Genomic DNA, 18,570 nt, shown 5'->3' on the forward strand with positions numbered 1-18,570 from the left:
ACCCAGTGAAAGCTGGAAGGAACATGGGAAGATTGAAGTAGGGGCAACAGCAAGACACTGGCAAGAGATTGTGAAATGGGTATTTTTGCTCTTCTGAAGCCTGTTCCAGTCATTAGAATAATCTCAGATGAACAGGCACATTAGGAAAATTACTATTATTATGCATTACAAAGATACAAAGAAAATGTGTCCTTTTATAGCATCATGTTAAAAAAAATCTTATAACAGGGTTGTTGAAAGTTTTCCCTAGCTTTCTTCTTCCCATTTCTGGTCTGTGTTTTTACAGATTTCTTCAGAGCCCATTTTCCATTCATTGGCCACAGAAGAGTGTGCACATTGATGCCACTTGTGAAGCCCCTAATTTCTACCAGGACTGGAATTAGGGCAGGATTTCTTCAAAGATTTATTCTAGCAGTTTCTGCTTTCCTTTTTGGGTGAGATGGTGGAATGGACTATATTATTATTATTGAAACATGAAGAAAAGCCAAAATATTGTTTTATAAGGTAAATCCTATCCTGCTTGTGTCAGAATGGCTTGTGACATGCTGCAAAAAGGACATCATCAAGAAAGTGAAAAGATAGATGTGGTTCCATAGTGTAGCAGTTAGCACCTCTGCTTTACAAGCAGAAGGTCCTGGATTTGTGCCCCAGTGGAGCCATGGTCCATGGTCTATGGCCATGCCACCCTGAACAAGCCAGATGTCTGATCTTGGAAGCTAAGTAGGGTCGGGCCTGGTTAGTACTTGGATGGGAGACCACCTAGGAAGACCAGGTGCTGTAGGCGTAAATAATAATAAATTAAAAAAAAAACAGAATTTCATATTAAAAAAAAGAAAGTGAAAAGACAACCCACAGAATGTGAGAAAATATTTGTAAATTATATATCTGACAAGTGGCTTGTATCCAGAATATATAAAGAACTTTTACAACTCAATAATAAAAAGACACAGATCTAGTTTAAAAATGGGCAAAGGATCCGAATGAACTTATAGAAGTTACACAAATAGCAAATAAGCACAGGACAAGATGCTCAATAATATTAGTTATCAGGGTAATGCAAATCAAAACCATAATGAGAGAGCACTTCACATCCACTAAGATGGCTACAATGAAAAAGAGTAACAAGTGTTGGTGAAAATGTGGAGAAATTGGAACCCTAGTACACTGCTGGTGGGAATGTAAAATAGTGGAGCCACTTGGGAAGATAGTGGCAGTTTCTTGAAAGGTTAAACACAGAGTTGCCATATGACCTAGACATCCTAATCCTATGTATATACCCATGGCAAATGAAAACCTCTTTCCACACATTGTGTGGTTCCATGTATATGAAGTGTCCAGAATAGGCAAATCTATAGGGACAGAAAATAGGCTGGTGGTTGCCTAGGGCTGAGAGGTGTTGGTGGGGGGTGTGGGGGGTGGATAGAGAGTGACTGCTAATGGGCACAAGGTTTTTCTGGAAGAGATGATGAAAATGTTCTAGAACTGATTGTGGTGATGGCTGCTCAACTCTGAATATACTAGAAACCACTTAAATGGATGAACTGGATGGTTTGTGAATCATATCTCAACAAAACTGTATTTTTTTTTTTAATGAAAAACTGAAATCCTTGTGACAATGTCCAGTGCATCGTATCTTTTAAATACAAGTACTGCCTGCAGTGGCAATACTACTTTTTAATACTTGGGTCTAAAATCGTGAGATGGGTAAGATTTCACGTAAAGATTTCTGTGGGTTCACAGCACTTCATAGGTCCGACAGGCAGCCTACTCTCCAGGCAAAATTTGTTGCCGGTGCATCCCGGTGCTTTGTCAAGTTTCACAGTGAAAACCAGGATGAGCAGGTTCCAGAATTGTGCTCAGGAGTGCCAATGCTGCTGGCAACTGGAGACAAGGAGTGCAAAATCTGAGGTGTTTTAAGTAAGCACCTTTTCGTTTCCATTCCAGGTTAAAATTGTATCTCTACTTAGTTTGGAATTGAATAGGATTTACACCCAGCCAGCGCTTTGCGAGAGTTTTTACTCTGCTTGGAAAGCCTCAAGCTGTTTTGAGAAAAACAAAAATTGGTCAGGCTGGAGAGATAGTAACTGACAAAGTTCTGAAATTCACAAAGCCGCCCTTCTCGGAGCGCTGCCCGGGGGAAGCGGTAGGGGGCACCCTGCGCGCTCCTGCCCCGTCGCCCCTCCCAGATCTCCCCGCGCCCTTACGACACTGACGTCCTCAGCCCCGCCCACCTCTGCCGGGCCTTTAAAAGGCGCGCTCAGAGGACGGCGCGGCTTTCGTCGTCGTCGGCAGCTGAGGGTTTCGGTTGTCTTCTGTTCGCTGCGAGGTCTCCGGTAGCCGCCCATCCCCCGGCTCCTCTCCCGCGCTCCGGGAGCAGGTGCCGGGTCTCGTGCGCCTCAGCGGAGCACAGCCGCCGGCCACTCGCGCGGCATCAGGACCGATGGAGGGCTCTGAGGCAAACTACGTGGAGAGCGGCGGCGGGATTCCCTCGCCTGAGGCTCTCGGGGAGGCTGTCGAGTCTCCACAGCACCCGCTGTCCCCGAGAGGCGAGGGCGCGGCTGGGCCTGGGGAGCTCGACGGGTCGGCCCAGAGGGCGGAAGGCGAGGGCGAAGTCGCGCCGCGGCGGCCTCTGAGGGCAGTCTATGTGTGCAGCGAGAGCCCTCAGGGTGACGCCGCCGGCAGCCCTGAGGTGGGAGCGCAACGGTGTCTGCTGCGGGCCTGCGAGGCTGAGGGCGCCCACCTCAGCATCGTGCCCTTCGGGAAACTCGACTTCGGGGAGACGGCCGTTCTCGACACCTTCTACAATGCAGGTGAGGCAGTACCCCATTTACCCCAGTCCCAATCCTGCCTGCTTTCCTTTTCCTCAAAGGCGCCATGGCGCCAGTCCCTCCCCATTCTAGCACCCCCTACCGTTTTTCGACGACTCTGGGAAAGGGGAGAGTAGGTAGCATTATACCCTTTTACAGATAGTAAAACAGAGGCCGCCGGCATTTATAGCTCTTTATTATTATTTTTTTTATTAGTTTCAGGTTTACAGTACATTGGTTAGACGTTTATGTAGTTTATGAAGCGATTTCCCCCATTACTGTATCAGCCGGCTCTACACACGGCCATTTTCGTACTACTTGACTATATTCTCTATGCTGTACTCGGTGAAGGGGTGAAGAAATAGAGATGCGTAGTTACAAAATAGTCACGAGGGTATAGAGTACAGCATTTAGACCTCTTTATGCTTAAACATCAGATGACCCAAGAAACAGCCTGTAACCCAAATGATGCTGAGTCTCCCGATCAGTTATCCAATTTTTACAGTAGCGGATTCAATTTTTACAGCAGCGGTCTCCAAACCCACGTGCGGCGGACTTATACCGCGGACTTATACCACGGACTTAATACCGCGCACTTATACCACGGACTTAGTACCGCGCACTTATACCACGCACTTATACTGCGCACTTATACCGTGGACTTATACTGCGCACTTATACCGTGGACTTACACTGCGCACTTATACCGCGGACTTATACCGCGGACTTATTTACCAGTTCCATTTTAGGAACTGCACAGCCTGAGATGGGCGAGGCAGTTAGGGAAGTTTCATTTATATTTGCAGCTGTTCCCACCTTTAGCATTACCGCCTCAGCTCCACCTCAGATCATCAGGCATTAAATTCTAATAGGAGCACCGGTCCCTGGTGCCAAAAAGGTTGGGAACCACTGTCTTACAGCAATGGGTCTTAACCCTGGTTACACATTACTATCACCTGAGGAGCTTTTCAAACTTCCAATGCCCAGATTGTATCCCAAACCAACACCTTCAGCATCTGAAGCCTCTGATTGTTTAATGTTTCCCGGGTGACTCCATTCTCAGCCCAGGGGGGGAATGGGTGCTTTACAATTGAGTGCGTGTGTGTGGGGGGGGAGCTCTTAGAAGTGTCACAGCATTTTTTTTGCACACTTTAATTCTAGCCCTCAAAACACATCGACAGTGGGGCTGTGCTCTACCACTAGTGTGATAGACAGCTTTTATCCCATAATGCACAAACATTCGGAGATCAGGGTCTCTTCTGTTGCTGGAATGGAACACTAGACCTCTAAGCTCACTGTAGTAAGTGTGCCATAAGAACCCAGCCTTAAATTCAATACTTTTGGTTGGCAAGAGTTTCTCCAGGTGTTTCATGGACTGTTTGTTGCTTGACTCTTTTCCTTACCCACCCTTTGAAATCCATGTGACAGGCTTCTGGCACTTGGGTGACATTCATAAGCATCGTCTGTGAGACAGTAATTACCTGGGAGTCGTTATGCCTCGGTTTCCCCACTGGTCAAAAGCAAGTTACAGTGCCTCCCCCAAACCTGGAAGCATATGGGAAGGTAAATAGGGGAGTTTCTCTAACAGACCTGCAACACCATGCTGAAGTAGTAAGCTAGGTTTATCACCGTTCATTCTTTGCCGGGAGAACACTGATCTGTTTTCTGCAGAGCAAATCCTCACCAGCTGGAAGGGGGGTGGAGTGTTAGACTTGTTCAAACAAGTCACAGCTGGGCCAGTAGAAAACAGCCTCTTGACATTTCTGACCACTCTGAGTATATTCTCTTCAGTACAACATCTTTTTAGAAAAGTTGTTCAGGATCCCACTTCACCTGGAACCACTTGGTTTTCTCTACTTTCTCTTCATTCTCCTCTGAAATTGGAGTTTGAACAGACTCCTCTGAAAAGTTCAATGTCCATTTTGCCCTTAGGCACAACTGTAGCCTCCTGCCTGCTGGTGCCAACTCCGAAGAATTGGTATGCTGTGGCATTGCTTCTCTGGGGTGGTGGTGGTGGTGTATGTGTGTGTGTGTATGTATATGTATAGCAAGCCTCTATTAATAAACAGTCACCTTCCTTCTGGTTGAGTGTGAGGGTTCAGTCAGCCAGAAATCTTGGGCTTTCAATTCCAGAGCTACGCGACGGGGATTTAACCTTTTATTGCTCTGGGTCCAGATTGCCTAGAAATACATCATTTCTCGGTACATCATTATAACTAACATTCTTTTATAGGTTTGATAAAGATTATACACACCTCCAGTAAGTGGATTTATGGAGTAAACAGATGACCCTCCCCATCACCTCTCTCGGCTTCCTGATTTCTACCACTCAGTTTTTTTGGCATCTCCACACAAAAGATATGGATCTGTCATTTTGCTTCCTTTGTAAAAAGTTCTAAAACCACAGCTGTCCAAGTATGGTAGCCACAAGTTTACATTTCAACTAGTCAAAAAATCAAATAAAGCCAGTTCCTGTTTTATACTAGCCACATTTCAAGTGCTCAATAGGCACAGTGAAGAGAGCATTTTCCTCATCGTAGAAGGTCCCATTAAACAGTGATATTCTGGAAAAATGCTTGTGGGGGAGGGGAACTATTGAACTACCCCAAGGGTATTCTAGGGAGAATCATAAATGTGAAATATAAGTACTTCCTATCTCCTGTTCTCATAACAAGTCAAAGCTGGTTACATGTCACCAGTGCCTGGGTGATTTGATGGTCTGCAGGAGAGCCCCAGGCAGGCCTTTATCCTAAGCAAGAAAAGTAGAAGCTGTTGCGAAAGAAAACTGCCGTGGGCTGAGAGAGGTAGGAGCAGCTCGATGGCTTTTTTAAAATTGCGGTAAAATATACACAACATAAAATTTGCTGTTTTAACCATTTTAAGTGTGCATTTCAGTGGTATAGTAACTACATTTGCAGTTATGTAATCATCACCAATATCCATCTCCAGAATGTTTTCATCATCCCAAACAGAAACCGTACCCCTTAAACAATAACTTGCTATTCTTCCCTGCCCCCACAGCCCCTGGCAGCCACCATTCTGCTTTCTGTCTTATGAATTTGCCTGTTGTAGATACTTCATATAAATGGAGTCATACAGTATTTGTCTTTTAGTGTCTGGTTTCTTTTACTTAGCATAATATCTTCAAGGTTCATCCATGTTGTAGCACATATCAGTACTTCATCCCTTTTTTATTGCTGAATAATATTCTGTTGTATGGATACACCACATTGTATTTATCCATTCATCAGTTGTTGGACATTGGGATTGTTTTAAATTTTGACTATTGTGAATAATGCTACAGGTTTTTGTGTGCACATATGTTTATATTTCTCTTGGGTGTATACCTAGGAGTGGGATTTCTAGGTCGTATGGTAACTCTATATTTAACTTTCTTTAACATTTTTTATTGTGATAAAAAAACACATAAGATTTACTGTCTTAACCATTTCTAAGTGTACAGTTCAGCAGTGTTAAGCACATTCACAACATTGTGCACGCAATCTCCAGAAGTTTGCAAAATTGAAATTCTGCACCCATTAAACAACTCTTTTTCCTCCTGTCCTCAGCTCCTGGCAACCACCATTCTTTCTGTTTCTGTGAATCTGACTACCCTAGATATCTCATATAAGTGGCATCATACAGTATTGTATTTTTGTGTCTGGCTTTTTTATTTAGAATAATGTCCTCAAGGTCTATCTGTGTTGTAGTATGTGTCACAATTTTTTTTAAGGTTGAATAATATTTCATTATATGGCTGTACCACATTTTGTTTATCCATTCATCCATTGATGGACACTTGGGTTGCATCTACCTTATATTTAACCTTTTGAGGAGCTGCTTCCCAAAAAACTTTTCCAAAGCAGCTATACCATTTCACTTTCCCAACAACAATGTATGAGAGTTCCAGTTTCACCACATCCTCACCAACACTTGTTATTATCTGTATTTTTTTTTATTATAGCCATCTTAGTGAATTTGAAGTGGTATCTCATTGTGGTTTTGATTTACATTTTTCTGGTGACTAAGGATGTTGAATATCTTTTTCATGTGCTTATTGGCTGTTCGTATATCCTCGTGGGAGAAATGTGTATTCAACTCCATTGTCCATTTTTTTTTTTAGTTTGGTTATTTATCTTACCGAGTTGTAAGAATTCTTTGTATATTCTGGAGACAAATCCCTTGTCAGGTATATGACTTACAAATATTTTCTCTCGTTTTGTGCTTTATCTTTTAATTTTCTTGATGCTGTTCTTTAACACACACAAGTTTTTAATTTTGAAGAAGTCCAATTTACATATTTTTCTCTTTTCTCTCATCTATGCTGTTTCCTCTATTTTTTTTAGTTTATTTGTCCTTAAGTATTTCTTCCTGTCAGTTGTTAATGAGCTACAACCTGCAAGCTGGCTACCTTTATTTTGTACATTAAGTTTTATTGAAACAAATCCATTAGTCTAGGGCCACTTTCAGGCTGCAATGGCAGAGATTGTGTGGCCCACAAAGCCGAAAATATTTACTGTCTGGCTCTTAACAGGAAAAGTTTGACCACTTCTGCTATGTAAATATAAATGCACATGAATATACATTCTTATTCTTTTCTTATTCAAAAAGTACCAGACCAAATACACTGTTTGGCACCTAGTTTTTCCATTAACAATTTAGCCTGGATACCTTTCCAAATCAGAATATGGGAATCTTCTTTGTTTTTTATAGTTGGACAGTACTTCGTTGGGTGGATGTATCATTGTTTATTTTACCAATCTCTTTTTAAGGGACAACTGGATGTATATTTTTTGCCACTAAACTGCAATGAATAACTTTGTACATATGCTGTTTAATACACGTATAGTTGTATTTATGATTAGGTATCCCCAAAGTGGCATTTGTCTATCAAAGAAAAAATATACCAGTAATTTTGGTAGACACTGTCATTCCTATCTATGGATCATATCATTTTGCATAGTCTTTACAGCTTCTTTAACAAAATAGGTTGCCAGTCTTTCCAACTTTTGTTAATGTAGTAGTTGAGAGGTGGTACTTCAATTAGTTTTAGTTTGTATTTCTCTAATTCTGAGTGAAGCTGAGCATATTTCCGTTTTTCTTCTAAGCGCTATCTATTCATGATACTTCTCCTTTTTTCCTGTTGGTTTATGGGTCTTTGGGTGAGGGTCTTGATTTCTAGAACCTTTCTGTATTTGGGCATAAACCCTTTGTCTTTTTTCTCTCTGTCATTCAGATTGGATAATTTCTATTGAACTATCTTTAAGTTTACTGACCCCCTCATCTCCATTCTTGTGAGCCCATGTAATGAGTTTTTTTTTTTTTTAAATTTTGGTTATTTTTCAGTCCTAAAACTTCCATTTGGTTCTTTAATTGTTGAGACTTTGTTTTTTCTGTTCTTTTCAGAGGTGTTTTCCTTTCTTGGAGATTTTTTTTTAATACCTGCTTAAAGTCGTCAGATAATTCTGATGTCTGTGTCATCTTGTTGTCGGAGTCTGTTGATTGTCTTTTCCTGTGTGAGTTGAAACTTTCCTGCTTCTTTGAATACCAAGTAATTTGGGATTGTATCCTGAACATTTTGAATATTATGAGATTCTAGGCCTGGTTTATATCCTATGGAGTCTGTTGATATTTTTGCTTTAGCAGGCAGTCGGTCTAGTTGGTTCAGGCTGCCAAGTTCCATTTCAGTTATGGTGTCATTCTGATTTCAAAGCCTTTTTAGTGCTGTTTGGCTTTGTACTTTCTGGTTTGCTGGGGCTCCCCATTTCACGTCTGTATATTGTATTGTATATTGCATCTGAATATCGCATTGTGTGTTTACCACCCAAAGTCAAATCTTACATCACTACATATTTGACCCCCTTTACCCTTTTCTACCTCCCCTCTTTCTCTATGGTAACCACTTAACTGTTGTCTGTATCTATCAGTTTTTATCTTGTTTGGTAGTGGACATATCTTGATCATACTTATAAAGCTATAAAAATGATTTATTTTTTGTCTTTCTTATAAAAACGATATTGGAAAGCAAAAGATAGGCAACCAGATAGAGGTTCCTGATGTCCCCACTCTTCTCCACCTACCTTTCGAGTTGAAACTGTGATAATCTAAGAAATTAGTACCCATCCAATGTGGCATTTAGGAAGGATTTGTTGGCCTCCTGACACTGAATTAGTAGTATCTCCTCTTTATGAGATTGGAAAAATAGATATAAATGACACTTCACAATGTTCTTTCCATTGACCTGCCCTAGAGTATGTTGGAAATGAGCAGAGTAGGCGAAGTAAGATCTAAATATGATTGGAGTTTGTAGAGGTGCCTCCTGTCCAGTAAATCTGGGTTCTGTTGCTTTTAGGTAGCTTCTGGATGGCCAATGTTGTCACAAGTCCAGTGAAATATTTTTAAATGTCTTTGACAGGAAAATTATTCTAAAATCTAGTTCTTTTCATTTAGACACAACCAATTTTACTATATTCATTCTTTTTTCTGCTGGGAGTGGGATAGATTTACAGATAACCTAGAATATAGTTAAGACTTGCATGAGCCAGTACAGTCACAGAATTAGTACATGGTAAATCATTTGCCATCCTATCATTTCATTGAATGGTGCTTTGCTTTAGAAATCAAATACTATAAAACCACACTAGAAAATTGTTTTATTACTTATAAAACATTTCACAAAAACAACGTTTAAGAGATAGTGTTCAAAAGTTTTAATGAACTAAAATTCAATACATCATTCATCTTATTTCATATTAGCATGTAGTGAGTTAATTGTAATTGAGCCTTAAGTTGTTTGAAGGGCACTTTGATTTTAAATTCAGATGCTTTTTTGCTAAGAGTAGATTTTAACAGAAGCCTTGGCTTTTTGCAGTCCCTGATGTGGTATCACTTCTTAAGGTTTGTTAAACCGAGATAGGTGGAGTGGGTGTGTGGTCCTTGATCAAAGAGAATGATTTATTCTTTACAGGCTGTCAGTGGAAACTGGAAGGTAGTGGTTTCTGGGAACACAGGATACATTTGTGAATGAAAATCTGAATTTTATCTCTTTTTATCTGTGATCTGTTTGTCTAAGATTTAGTTTGATAAATAAATGGTTTGTCCCCAGGCGGCTCAGTTTCAGAAAGTGAGTCAGGAAAGTAGTAAGCCTCAGGGTGGCCCTGGGGAGCACAGGCCTAGCTTGGCCAAGTTCCAGCCCTGACTGTCCTGCCCTAGCTTCATGACCCTGGATGAATCTGTTACCCTGTCTGAGCTTTATTACACTTCCTGCGGAGTGGAGCTGACCCCTACCCTACCTGCCTCACAGGGTGGTTTTGAAATTTAACAAAGATGTCTGTGGAAGTGTTTTGTAAATGGCAGAGCAAGTGACCATGGTGATGATCGAAGCTTTAAGATAATTTATGATGTCTTTAGGGAAAAAGAAACCCTCGATTCCTCATACATAATAAAAATTCCAATCTGGTGTTTTATCATATTTAGCATTATAAATCTGCTAAATTAGTATCTTAGAAGTTCTAAAACTAAGCTGGTTGAATATTGTTATGGTATAAATCCTCCAGGTAAACTCAGTCTACTGGCTGGAGTGACAAATGTCAGGCAAAAAATGTAAATTTTGGGTTTGAGATAATTTTCCTATTGAACATGAATTACTCAGAATTGCTTTTGAGTAGCAGTATCAATGTGTCCTGTGTTAATTAGGCACCGAGAAGTCTATCCCAACTCTGGGTGGAGCCATGGAGGGGCTCCTCAGTGGAGGTGATGAGGCCATTGTACAGGTCCCAGCAGAGAATGTTGAGAAGGCAAAGGAAATAAGGAACCTGTGTTGCCAGGTTAAAACTTAATCTACCTACTCAGTGATAAACTACTCCACCAAGTTGTAGATTTCCTACGAAAATGGCTTGCATAACTTGGAGGCTGCTGTCCTTCATTCCTGCCTGTTGCCCCTTCCTATCCTTCTCCTTTGTCTTCTTCCTTTTGCTTCCTTTCCTTTATTAACTAATTATAGCAGTCCCCATTGCTGTGAAATTAGTATCTATGTCACTACTTCTTAATAGCATCTCTAGAAAACACATTTTTTTTTTTAGTAGGTAATAGAGTCCAGGGAACAATCATATAGGAAGAGTGTCTATTAAGCTGCAGTATGATTTTTGACTCCAAGCAAATATCTGTGGGGAACAGTTATTTGTTTGAGACAGATTTACCAGGCTTGGTTGAAAATGTTTCCTCAGCATATCGATTTGTCCTTTCTTGAGCAGCAAGCTCTAAAGGGTAAATTTGGATATGTTAGTTTCCTATTTAAAACCCCTCATGATTATTTTTTGAAAAAATGTTTTAGATGAAACATTGATACTATGGTTATTTATTTTTCTTTGAGTTCTCACCTTTTAGTGACACATAATAAAGTATTTGGGGATGAAATTATATGATATCTGGGATTTGCTTCAAAATAATGTGGAAGGGTGGTGTGGATGGCAGTAGAGATGAAACAAGGATGGCCGTGAGTTGATGATTGTTGAGGGAGGTAAGGAGCGGTTATGGGGGTTTCATTATACTATTCTGTCTACTTTTAGATATGTTTATAATTTTACATAATAAAATTTTAAAAACCCTACCATAGGTTTCCCATTGCCCCAAGGTAGAGTCCAGCCCTCTTAACATGGCCTTCAGGCCCCGTCCACCTGGCACCTACTAACCCTTCCAAGTTCACCTTCTCAGGTGTTATGGTTCCATGAAATTATTTGTAGTGGCCCTAACATCTATACCTCATCTTACTTCCGGCCTTTTGTACTTGCTGTCTTCACTCCCTATAACACTTTTCCTTCCCTTTGCACCACCTCCCCCGCATCCTCACTGTGATTTGCCTGCCTAATTCTTATGAACCCTCAGGTCCCAGACAACATCACTTCTTCCAGGCCTTCCCTGAACACCCTCCACCAGAATGTGGGTTAGGTACCTTCCCACAGGTGCTTCTGTCGCTGTTTCCCTCACTTTAGCCCTCCTCACAGTAATTCTAACCACCACATCCTTCCTGTCATCCCTGCTGTATTATAGGCTTTTTTGAGGAAAGGGATTATGTCTCATTCACACTTCTATCCCAGTACTCAGTACAGTGCCTGACATATAGCAGGTAATCCATAAATTAGAGAGTAAAAGGTTTGGCCTCCGGTCCCAGAGAGTCTCTGTGCAGAGCCAGTTGTGCCTGGTGCTGATGCGACTTCTGCATGCTGCCTGGTTTCTTCACACCTGTTTACCTTGCCTCTGTTCTGTTTCATTGGGATTTTCAGTGACTTCTTGTGAGTCATAGCAGTGCAAGCATAAGTTTAGACATTACTTTCCAAAATCTCTACATGTGGTAGGGAAGGTCTAATCAAACTTGGAGCTTTAATACTCTCAAAAATGATGAGTTTTGAAATAGTGTTCAATACTACTAAGAAATTTAAACGTGCTCATTATCTATGTGATATGTTGTTCCCTGTTTTGAATAGGTCTCTCTAGTAAACAGCTCCAGTGGCATTTGATCTTCATTGTCAAGTTGATGTCAGACATGTGAGCCAGGAACATGGCACAGGAATGTTATTACAGCAGTTTGAAATAGGAAAAAGAAAAAAAAATGAACACAATATCTCTAGACAGGATGGATAAAGAAATTGACATCTGTTCATCATATAATGGAATGCTATGCTGAAGTGGAAATGCATGAACTAGAGCTAGACAAAAAAATTGGTGGTGTCACACCAAAAACAGCATGTCGAAGAATACATATGATGTGATGCTATTTGTATAAAGTTCAGAGACATGCAAATCTAAACAATATACTGTTTAGGAATTCATATGTTATAATAATATGTAATCTGCATTTACATATATGCATTTATATGCAGGGAACTGGTAAATCAGGACAGAGATGTTCCTCAGGCAGGAGGGAGGAGATGTAATTAGGAAGTGTCATGTGGGGCTCTGACAGTACAGATAATGCTGTGTTTTGGGCTGTATGGTTTTTCATTTTATTATACTTTATACTTCTTATATAAGCTAAATATATTTCTGGATATGATATATTTCCTAATAAAATAACATTAAAAATAAATCCATCAGCAATTTTTAAGTGAGGCTATATTTCCAGCATTTGAAGAAGAGATTTTTTTTTTCTTTTTTTAAATCTTATTGCTTTTCTGGAATTCATGGGGTAATTTTAATCAAATCACCCTTCACTTGTGCTTTGCCTAAAGGTTCATGGTAGAAATACAAGTTACAGTAGCTCCCCATTGGTGTTCATCAGGAAGTGGGTTAAGTAGACAGAACACCTCTCTCCTTGACACCCTTTCTTCTCCTTGTTCATCTCAGATGTTGCTGTGGTGGACATGAATGATGTCTCCAGACAGCCTTCGCTCTTCTACCATCTTGGAGTTCGAGAAAGCTTTGACATGGCCAATAATGTGATCCTGTACCATGACACCAACGCTGACACTGCTCTTTCATTGAAGGTAAAGGGAATTGTTCCCCTTCTCTTGAATATTCGATAGATGATTGTGCAATTCTTTCCTTCCTACCACAGATTCTAGCTCACACAGATGACTTCCCGGCCACTGTGTGAGCATATGTGATACAGATGTGCATTTGCAGGCAACTTGAACGTTTCCAGGCTCATTAGGGAAGTGAAGCCAAAACTCCTGTTAGTTTCCGTTGACGCAAACATACCACTCTAAATTCTTTCATGGACAATTTGATCCAAACCTACACATTAAAAAAATCATTTCTCAACTTGGATAATAATAAGACAACATTTAACAGTTACCAAAATGGGCAGAAAGTTTTAGCATAGATATAATTAGTATTTAATGTTATTTTTTACCCCAGTTTAAATCAGAGCAGAACTGAAAGATTGTGTGTTCATGCACAACTCAGTAATTATTGAGAATTTTTAAAAATGTATTATTGCAAATTTAATACAAACGCTTTTTTGGATAACATAGTACTTTAAAAATGTGCATATTTGTAAAATGCGAATGTCTAAGGTGAGTTACTACAAAATTCAGTTAATAAATTGATATTGTTGAATATCCATTTTTTGAGGAATATTGTTGAATATCTTAATGTTGGTCAGACAGTCCTGATCTCTGTTAAGTCATTTCAGGAATAAAAGATTAGTTTATTGACAGCAGTGTTATTCAACCTTGATTGCACTTTAGAATCACTTGGAGAGGTTTTAAATATCCCAGTACCCAGGCCACACTCCAGACCAATTACATCACAATCTTGAGGGGATTTTTTAACCTCTCAAATGTGCATCCAGGGGTGAGAACCAGTGGTTCAGAGTTAACTTTCACAGACATCATTTCTAAATGTCTGGCACCCTTAGCATTAAAAATCAGTAGTATATAAATAACAGTTTTGTGATAGACATTTTTGTTTTTCTTTTTTTGAAAATACGGTAAAAACCTTTTATTTTACTGAGCCATTTGAGAATAAGTTGCCGACATTATGTCCATCACAATTCTAATAGTTTAGGGTGGTGTTTGTGTTTCTTGAGGTTTACTATTAACCAGATTTTGAGGGGCTCTTTAATAATTTGGGATTATTTTCTGGTAGAAACACCACCTGCTTCAGATATGTAATATGATACATGTGTTATATATCACATACACTTTATGTGTGTGTGTGTCCTATAATTATAGCACAGCACTATATTTTAAGAAGCCATATGACATCGAAAGAAGAAACTATTTTATTATCATACTGTACATTGTAGAATAGTTTCTTAAAAGGCTATAAGCCAATCTCAATTACTTTAGATATTTAGATACTAATTTTCTTTTACTGATTTTCACTAAGGTAGTTTTTCTTGGAAATATTTAGAATTATAAAATATGAAAGTATAGATTATTAAGCTATGTTTTGATGAGAAACATGAAATGATAGTATATGTTTTCCAATTCAATAAATTTTTTTCTCAGCTGTGTCTTAATGAACTCCTCTGGAAAGGCCTATGACCTAGATAAGTTTTAATTTTTAATGATACAGAAATATATTTTCTAAAAGGGAAATGGATGGGTAGTCAGTTATATCTGATACCATAAGAAGCAATCTGCGCTTGTCATCAGATAATAGAAATCTCAGAACATGTAAAACACGGAACAGCTGTTTAATTATGTTTTCCTTTTTGGCAAATGTTGGCTTGCAGGTTATAAATGATACAGTCGAGGGCTGCATAACCATTATGCTAAGTTAACTGACTAAAATCATGGTCATTAAATTTGAAAATTCCTAAACACTTATAGTAAGGTGTCAGGAATCCTTCAGGAAACCAGCAACACTCCTCCTGTAGGAAGGCTGACTGCAGAAGTGGCCTTGTAGCCTTCACATTGATGAGTCAAGAAGAGGTTCAGATACCATGGGGCTTCCCACGCACTTTCTTGCTGTCCCTGACATTCTTTACTAGGAAGGTGAGGTGTAGGACATTCCGAGACCCAAACCTGAATTTCAAACTATCTTGGTACAAAAGCATTGCCACTGCTGTGGGAAAATCCTTATAACTATTTATGCCCCCAGTAGTTCCAAAAGTAACCAATTATGATAAATTTTCCTTAGAAGATGAATTTTACAATTCTCTGAGGCTCATCCTATTTGAAGCTTTTTGCAGGGAGAGGTTTCAAATGATTAACTCTTGCTCTAATTGGGTTCTGGATGATGAGTTGGGACGAAGTACTTGATTATGGAAATGAACTATTTTGGAAAAAAGCTATATTCACCTTTTCTTTTTCTTTTCAGGAAGTGGTAACTCAGAAAAACCAAGTAAGTATTATATTTTCATACTTTTAACTTTGTAAATATAAACATGTAAAATGCTTGCCTGAAAATCCCACAGGACCTCTCTGGTCCATTTTGAGTTCATTTTTGTTTCTGGTGTAAGGTGTAGGGCTCCAATTTCTTTCTTTTGCATTTGGATATCCAGTTGTTACAACAGCATTTCTTGTAAAGGCTATTCTCTTTCCCCATTGAATGGTCTTGGCATCCTTCTCAAAATCAACCCATCATAAATGTAAAGGTTTATGTCTGGACTTTCAATTCTAGTCCGTTGATCTGCATGTTTACCCTTATGCCAGTACCATGATGTTTTGATTACTGTAACTTTATAGTAGATTTTAAAATTAGAAAATCTGGTTCTTCCAACTTTGTTCTTCTTTTTCAGTGTTGTCTTAGCCGTTTGGGGCCATTAGCAATTTCATATGAATTTGAGAATCTGCTTTTTCATTTCTACAAAAAATGCCATTGGAATTTTGATAGGGATTGTATTGCACTGTATATTGCTTGAGCGTTATCAACATCTTAGCAGTATTAAGTCTTCCAGTCCAAGAACATAGGATATCTTTCCATCTATTTAGGTCCTTTATAATTTTTTTTCAGCAATGTATTGTAGTTTTCAACAAGTCTTTCACCTTCTTGGTTAAATATATTTACAGATATTTTATCCTTTTGAATGCTCTTGTAAATGAAATAGTTCTCTTAATTTCATTTTCAGGATTGATTTAAAAGATACTTTTCACAAAAATCTTTAACATTTATCACATTTTACTTCATTATTCATTATTTGATTAGAGTTCCATAAAAATGATTTCTTTTTCATCCAGTTTTAAATTCTTATGCTATTTTCTACTGCTTTAGAGTTAGCAAAGATAACCACTTTCAGCATTTTATCACTTCAGAAAACGTGTTTATATGATGAAAGATCAAGGTTTTCCCTTTATGAAGACAAGAGTAAAAATAATGGCCACCCTGAGAGACTATCTATTCAACCTTCGAACTTTCTGGTATTATGTGATTAGTGTGCATAGTCCACAGGTATTCTTTAACTTTGTTTTAATTTTCCTTTGTGAAAATAACCATACCTTCAAAGTTATGGTATATTTTGCAGGTTGATTTCCCCCCTGGAAGTCGCCTCTGGGACTGAGTTTAGTGAACAGGAGATTTATTAAGGAGTGCCCTTGGGTTCAATGCTGAGGTAGAGGAGGGAAGGAAGCAGGAGTGAGCAGAGAGAAATCACGCTGGAGTGCAGGCTCAATGACAGCCTTGGTAGACCCCGTGGGGAACTCTGGATCTGGAATGGCCTGAGTTGAGATGAGACGGCCAGGCCTTTGTACTCCTGCATTCATCCCTCATGGGAAGAAATGTGACCTGGCGTGAGGTACTCTCTGCAACTGAGGCAGTTCCAGAAAGGGCTGACAACAGGGGCTGATAGCTGCAGCACTCCCAGCAGCTGGGGCAACACGTTCTTCCTTGAAGGAGGGTCCGGGTGTGTGCCTGAGAGTCCACCATATTATAATCATTTCATTTGAGAAATATATAAATCATATATACCCCAAGACTACGGAATGTATCTCTAAGTCTGGGAGGCACAGAAATAATTTTTCTATTAAATTGGTGGGTAACTACTGGAAGCTATATGTAGTCTCACCAGAGAGGAAACATAGGGACATACACCTTCCATGTCCTCCAGGAAAATTACTAGGAGAAGATGAGATATTCCACCCAATACTTATAGAAGAAATTGTTAAAAAGTACACTATACCTTATTTTCATTTGTCTTGTCCTAAAAACAGAGTTCATGGTTTTTAAAAAGCAGACTTAAATTTCCAAGCTTGAATCATGTTATGAAAAAACACCTTATTAAAAAACTAATCTAGTTCTCGACCCCTGAACCAGACTTTTTTCTGGAAAGCCAGTCAGATTTAATAGAAACTCATTTCTCCATTCAAATAATTATCTCTATAATCCCGATAAATTGGAAATTCTTTGAGAAACAGACATGGCAGTATTGGGTATATTGTCTACAATATTGGAAGTTTTTTTTACCTGGTTTATAACCACTTTTAGGCCTGGAGTTTAGAGTAACAGAATTTCTTCTGGTCTTTTCTTCCTGCCTTCGATTTTTCATTTTGCTATGGGCTGGGATCTAAAATTATCAAAGATGATATAGATTGCTTAGGGCACTTCGATGAAAGGACAATTAAATTTTTTTTCTATATCCGTTGGGATTTTCTGAGTTCAGAATCAGAATTTTTATCATTTTCATTAGTGAAGACCCAATTTCAAACAAGGCTGTGTCCCATAGTAGATGGAGAGGAAAAATTTTATTTTGCACATGGAATGTGATTTATATAAAAATCTCTGCCCTTTGAATATTTATTTCACTTGTGTAGCTATTTTTAATTTCTACCTCAACTTAAATTCTCTGTTCAAATCTTTTGTTCTCCCCCCCCACCCCATGCCTGTTCTTTTTTAAATCGGAGTACTCTGGAGATGTGAACCACAAAACTTTTCTCTGTACCTCTTGATTATCTCAGGAGTAATGTCACATTTCACAGGGCCAATGTCAGAACCAAAATATAAATATTTAATTTCTCCTACCAACTAAGTCTTTGGTGTCCCATGATACCCAGTTATTTCCTTTAAATTGAGATAGGATTTACATACCATAGTAGTCACCATTCATCCATATGTTTGTGTTGGGTATTTTGCATATCATGGCTTTCTTTAATATTTCAGAATTAACCTGGAATGGCAGTTAGTGATAAGGATTCTGGGAAGGGATGGCGGGGGAGCACATGAGATTTTTCTGTCTCTGTGGTTATGTGTGGGCCATTTGGTTAATCTTGCTGGGTCTCGGTTTCCTCATCTATAAAATGAGATAATTAATCACGTGATTACTGCGATTTATACCAGCTCCGAAATAATTCTGTGACACCATAGCCATTCAGTTGTTTGAACA

At 39.1% G+C, this 18,570-nt stretch overlaps 1 protein-coding gene and 1 pseudogene across 3 annotated transcripts in view; both read left to right on the plus strand.

Annotated features, from left to right (window-relative positions):
• The first annotated feature begins 668 nt into the window (after positions 1–668).
• LOC112479544 lies at positions 669–784 on the plus strand (annotated as a pseudogene).
• A 1,479-nt stretch (positions 785–2,263) lies between these two features.
• Positions 2,264–18,570, plus strand: part of MAP3K15 (mitogen-activated protein kinase kinase kinase 15) — an 85,200-nt gene continuing 68,893 nt past the window's right edge. For all 3 annotated transcript variants that reach the window (XM_015589167.2, XM_025046601.1, XM_025046602.1), the window contains exons 1-3: positions 2,264–2,810; positions 13,149–13,288; positions 15,573–15,596. In XM_015589167.2, coding sequence (XP_015444653.1) covers positions 2,441–2,810; positions 13,149–13,288; positions 15,573–15,596 — 534 coding nt within the window. In that variant the 5' untranslated portion in view covers positions 2,264–2,440. The remainder of the gene's footprint in view (positions 2,811–13,148; positions 13,289–15,572; positions 15,597–18,570) is intronic.

Source organism: Pteropus alecto, unplaced genomic scaffold, assembly GCF_000325575.1.
Source record: "Pteropus alecto unplaced genomic scaffold, ASM32557v1 scaffold23, whole genome shotgun sequence".
NCBI lineage: Eukaryota > Metazoa > Chordata > Mammalia > Chiroptera > Pteropodidae > Pteropus > Pteropus alecto.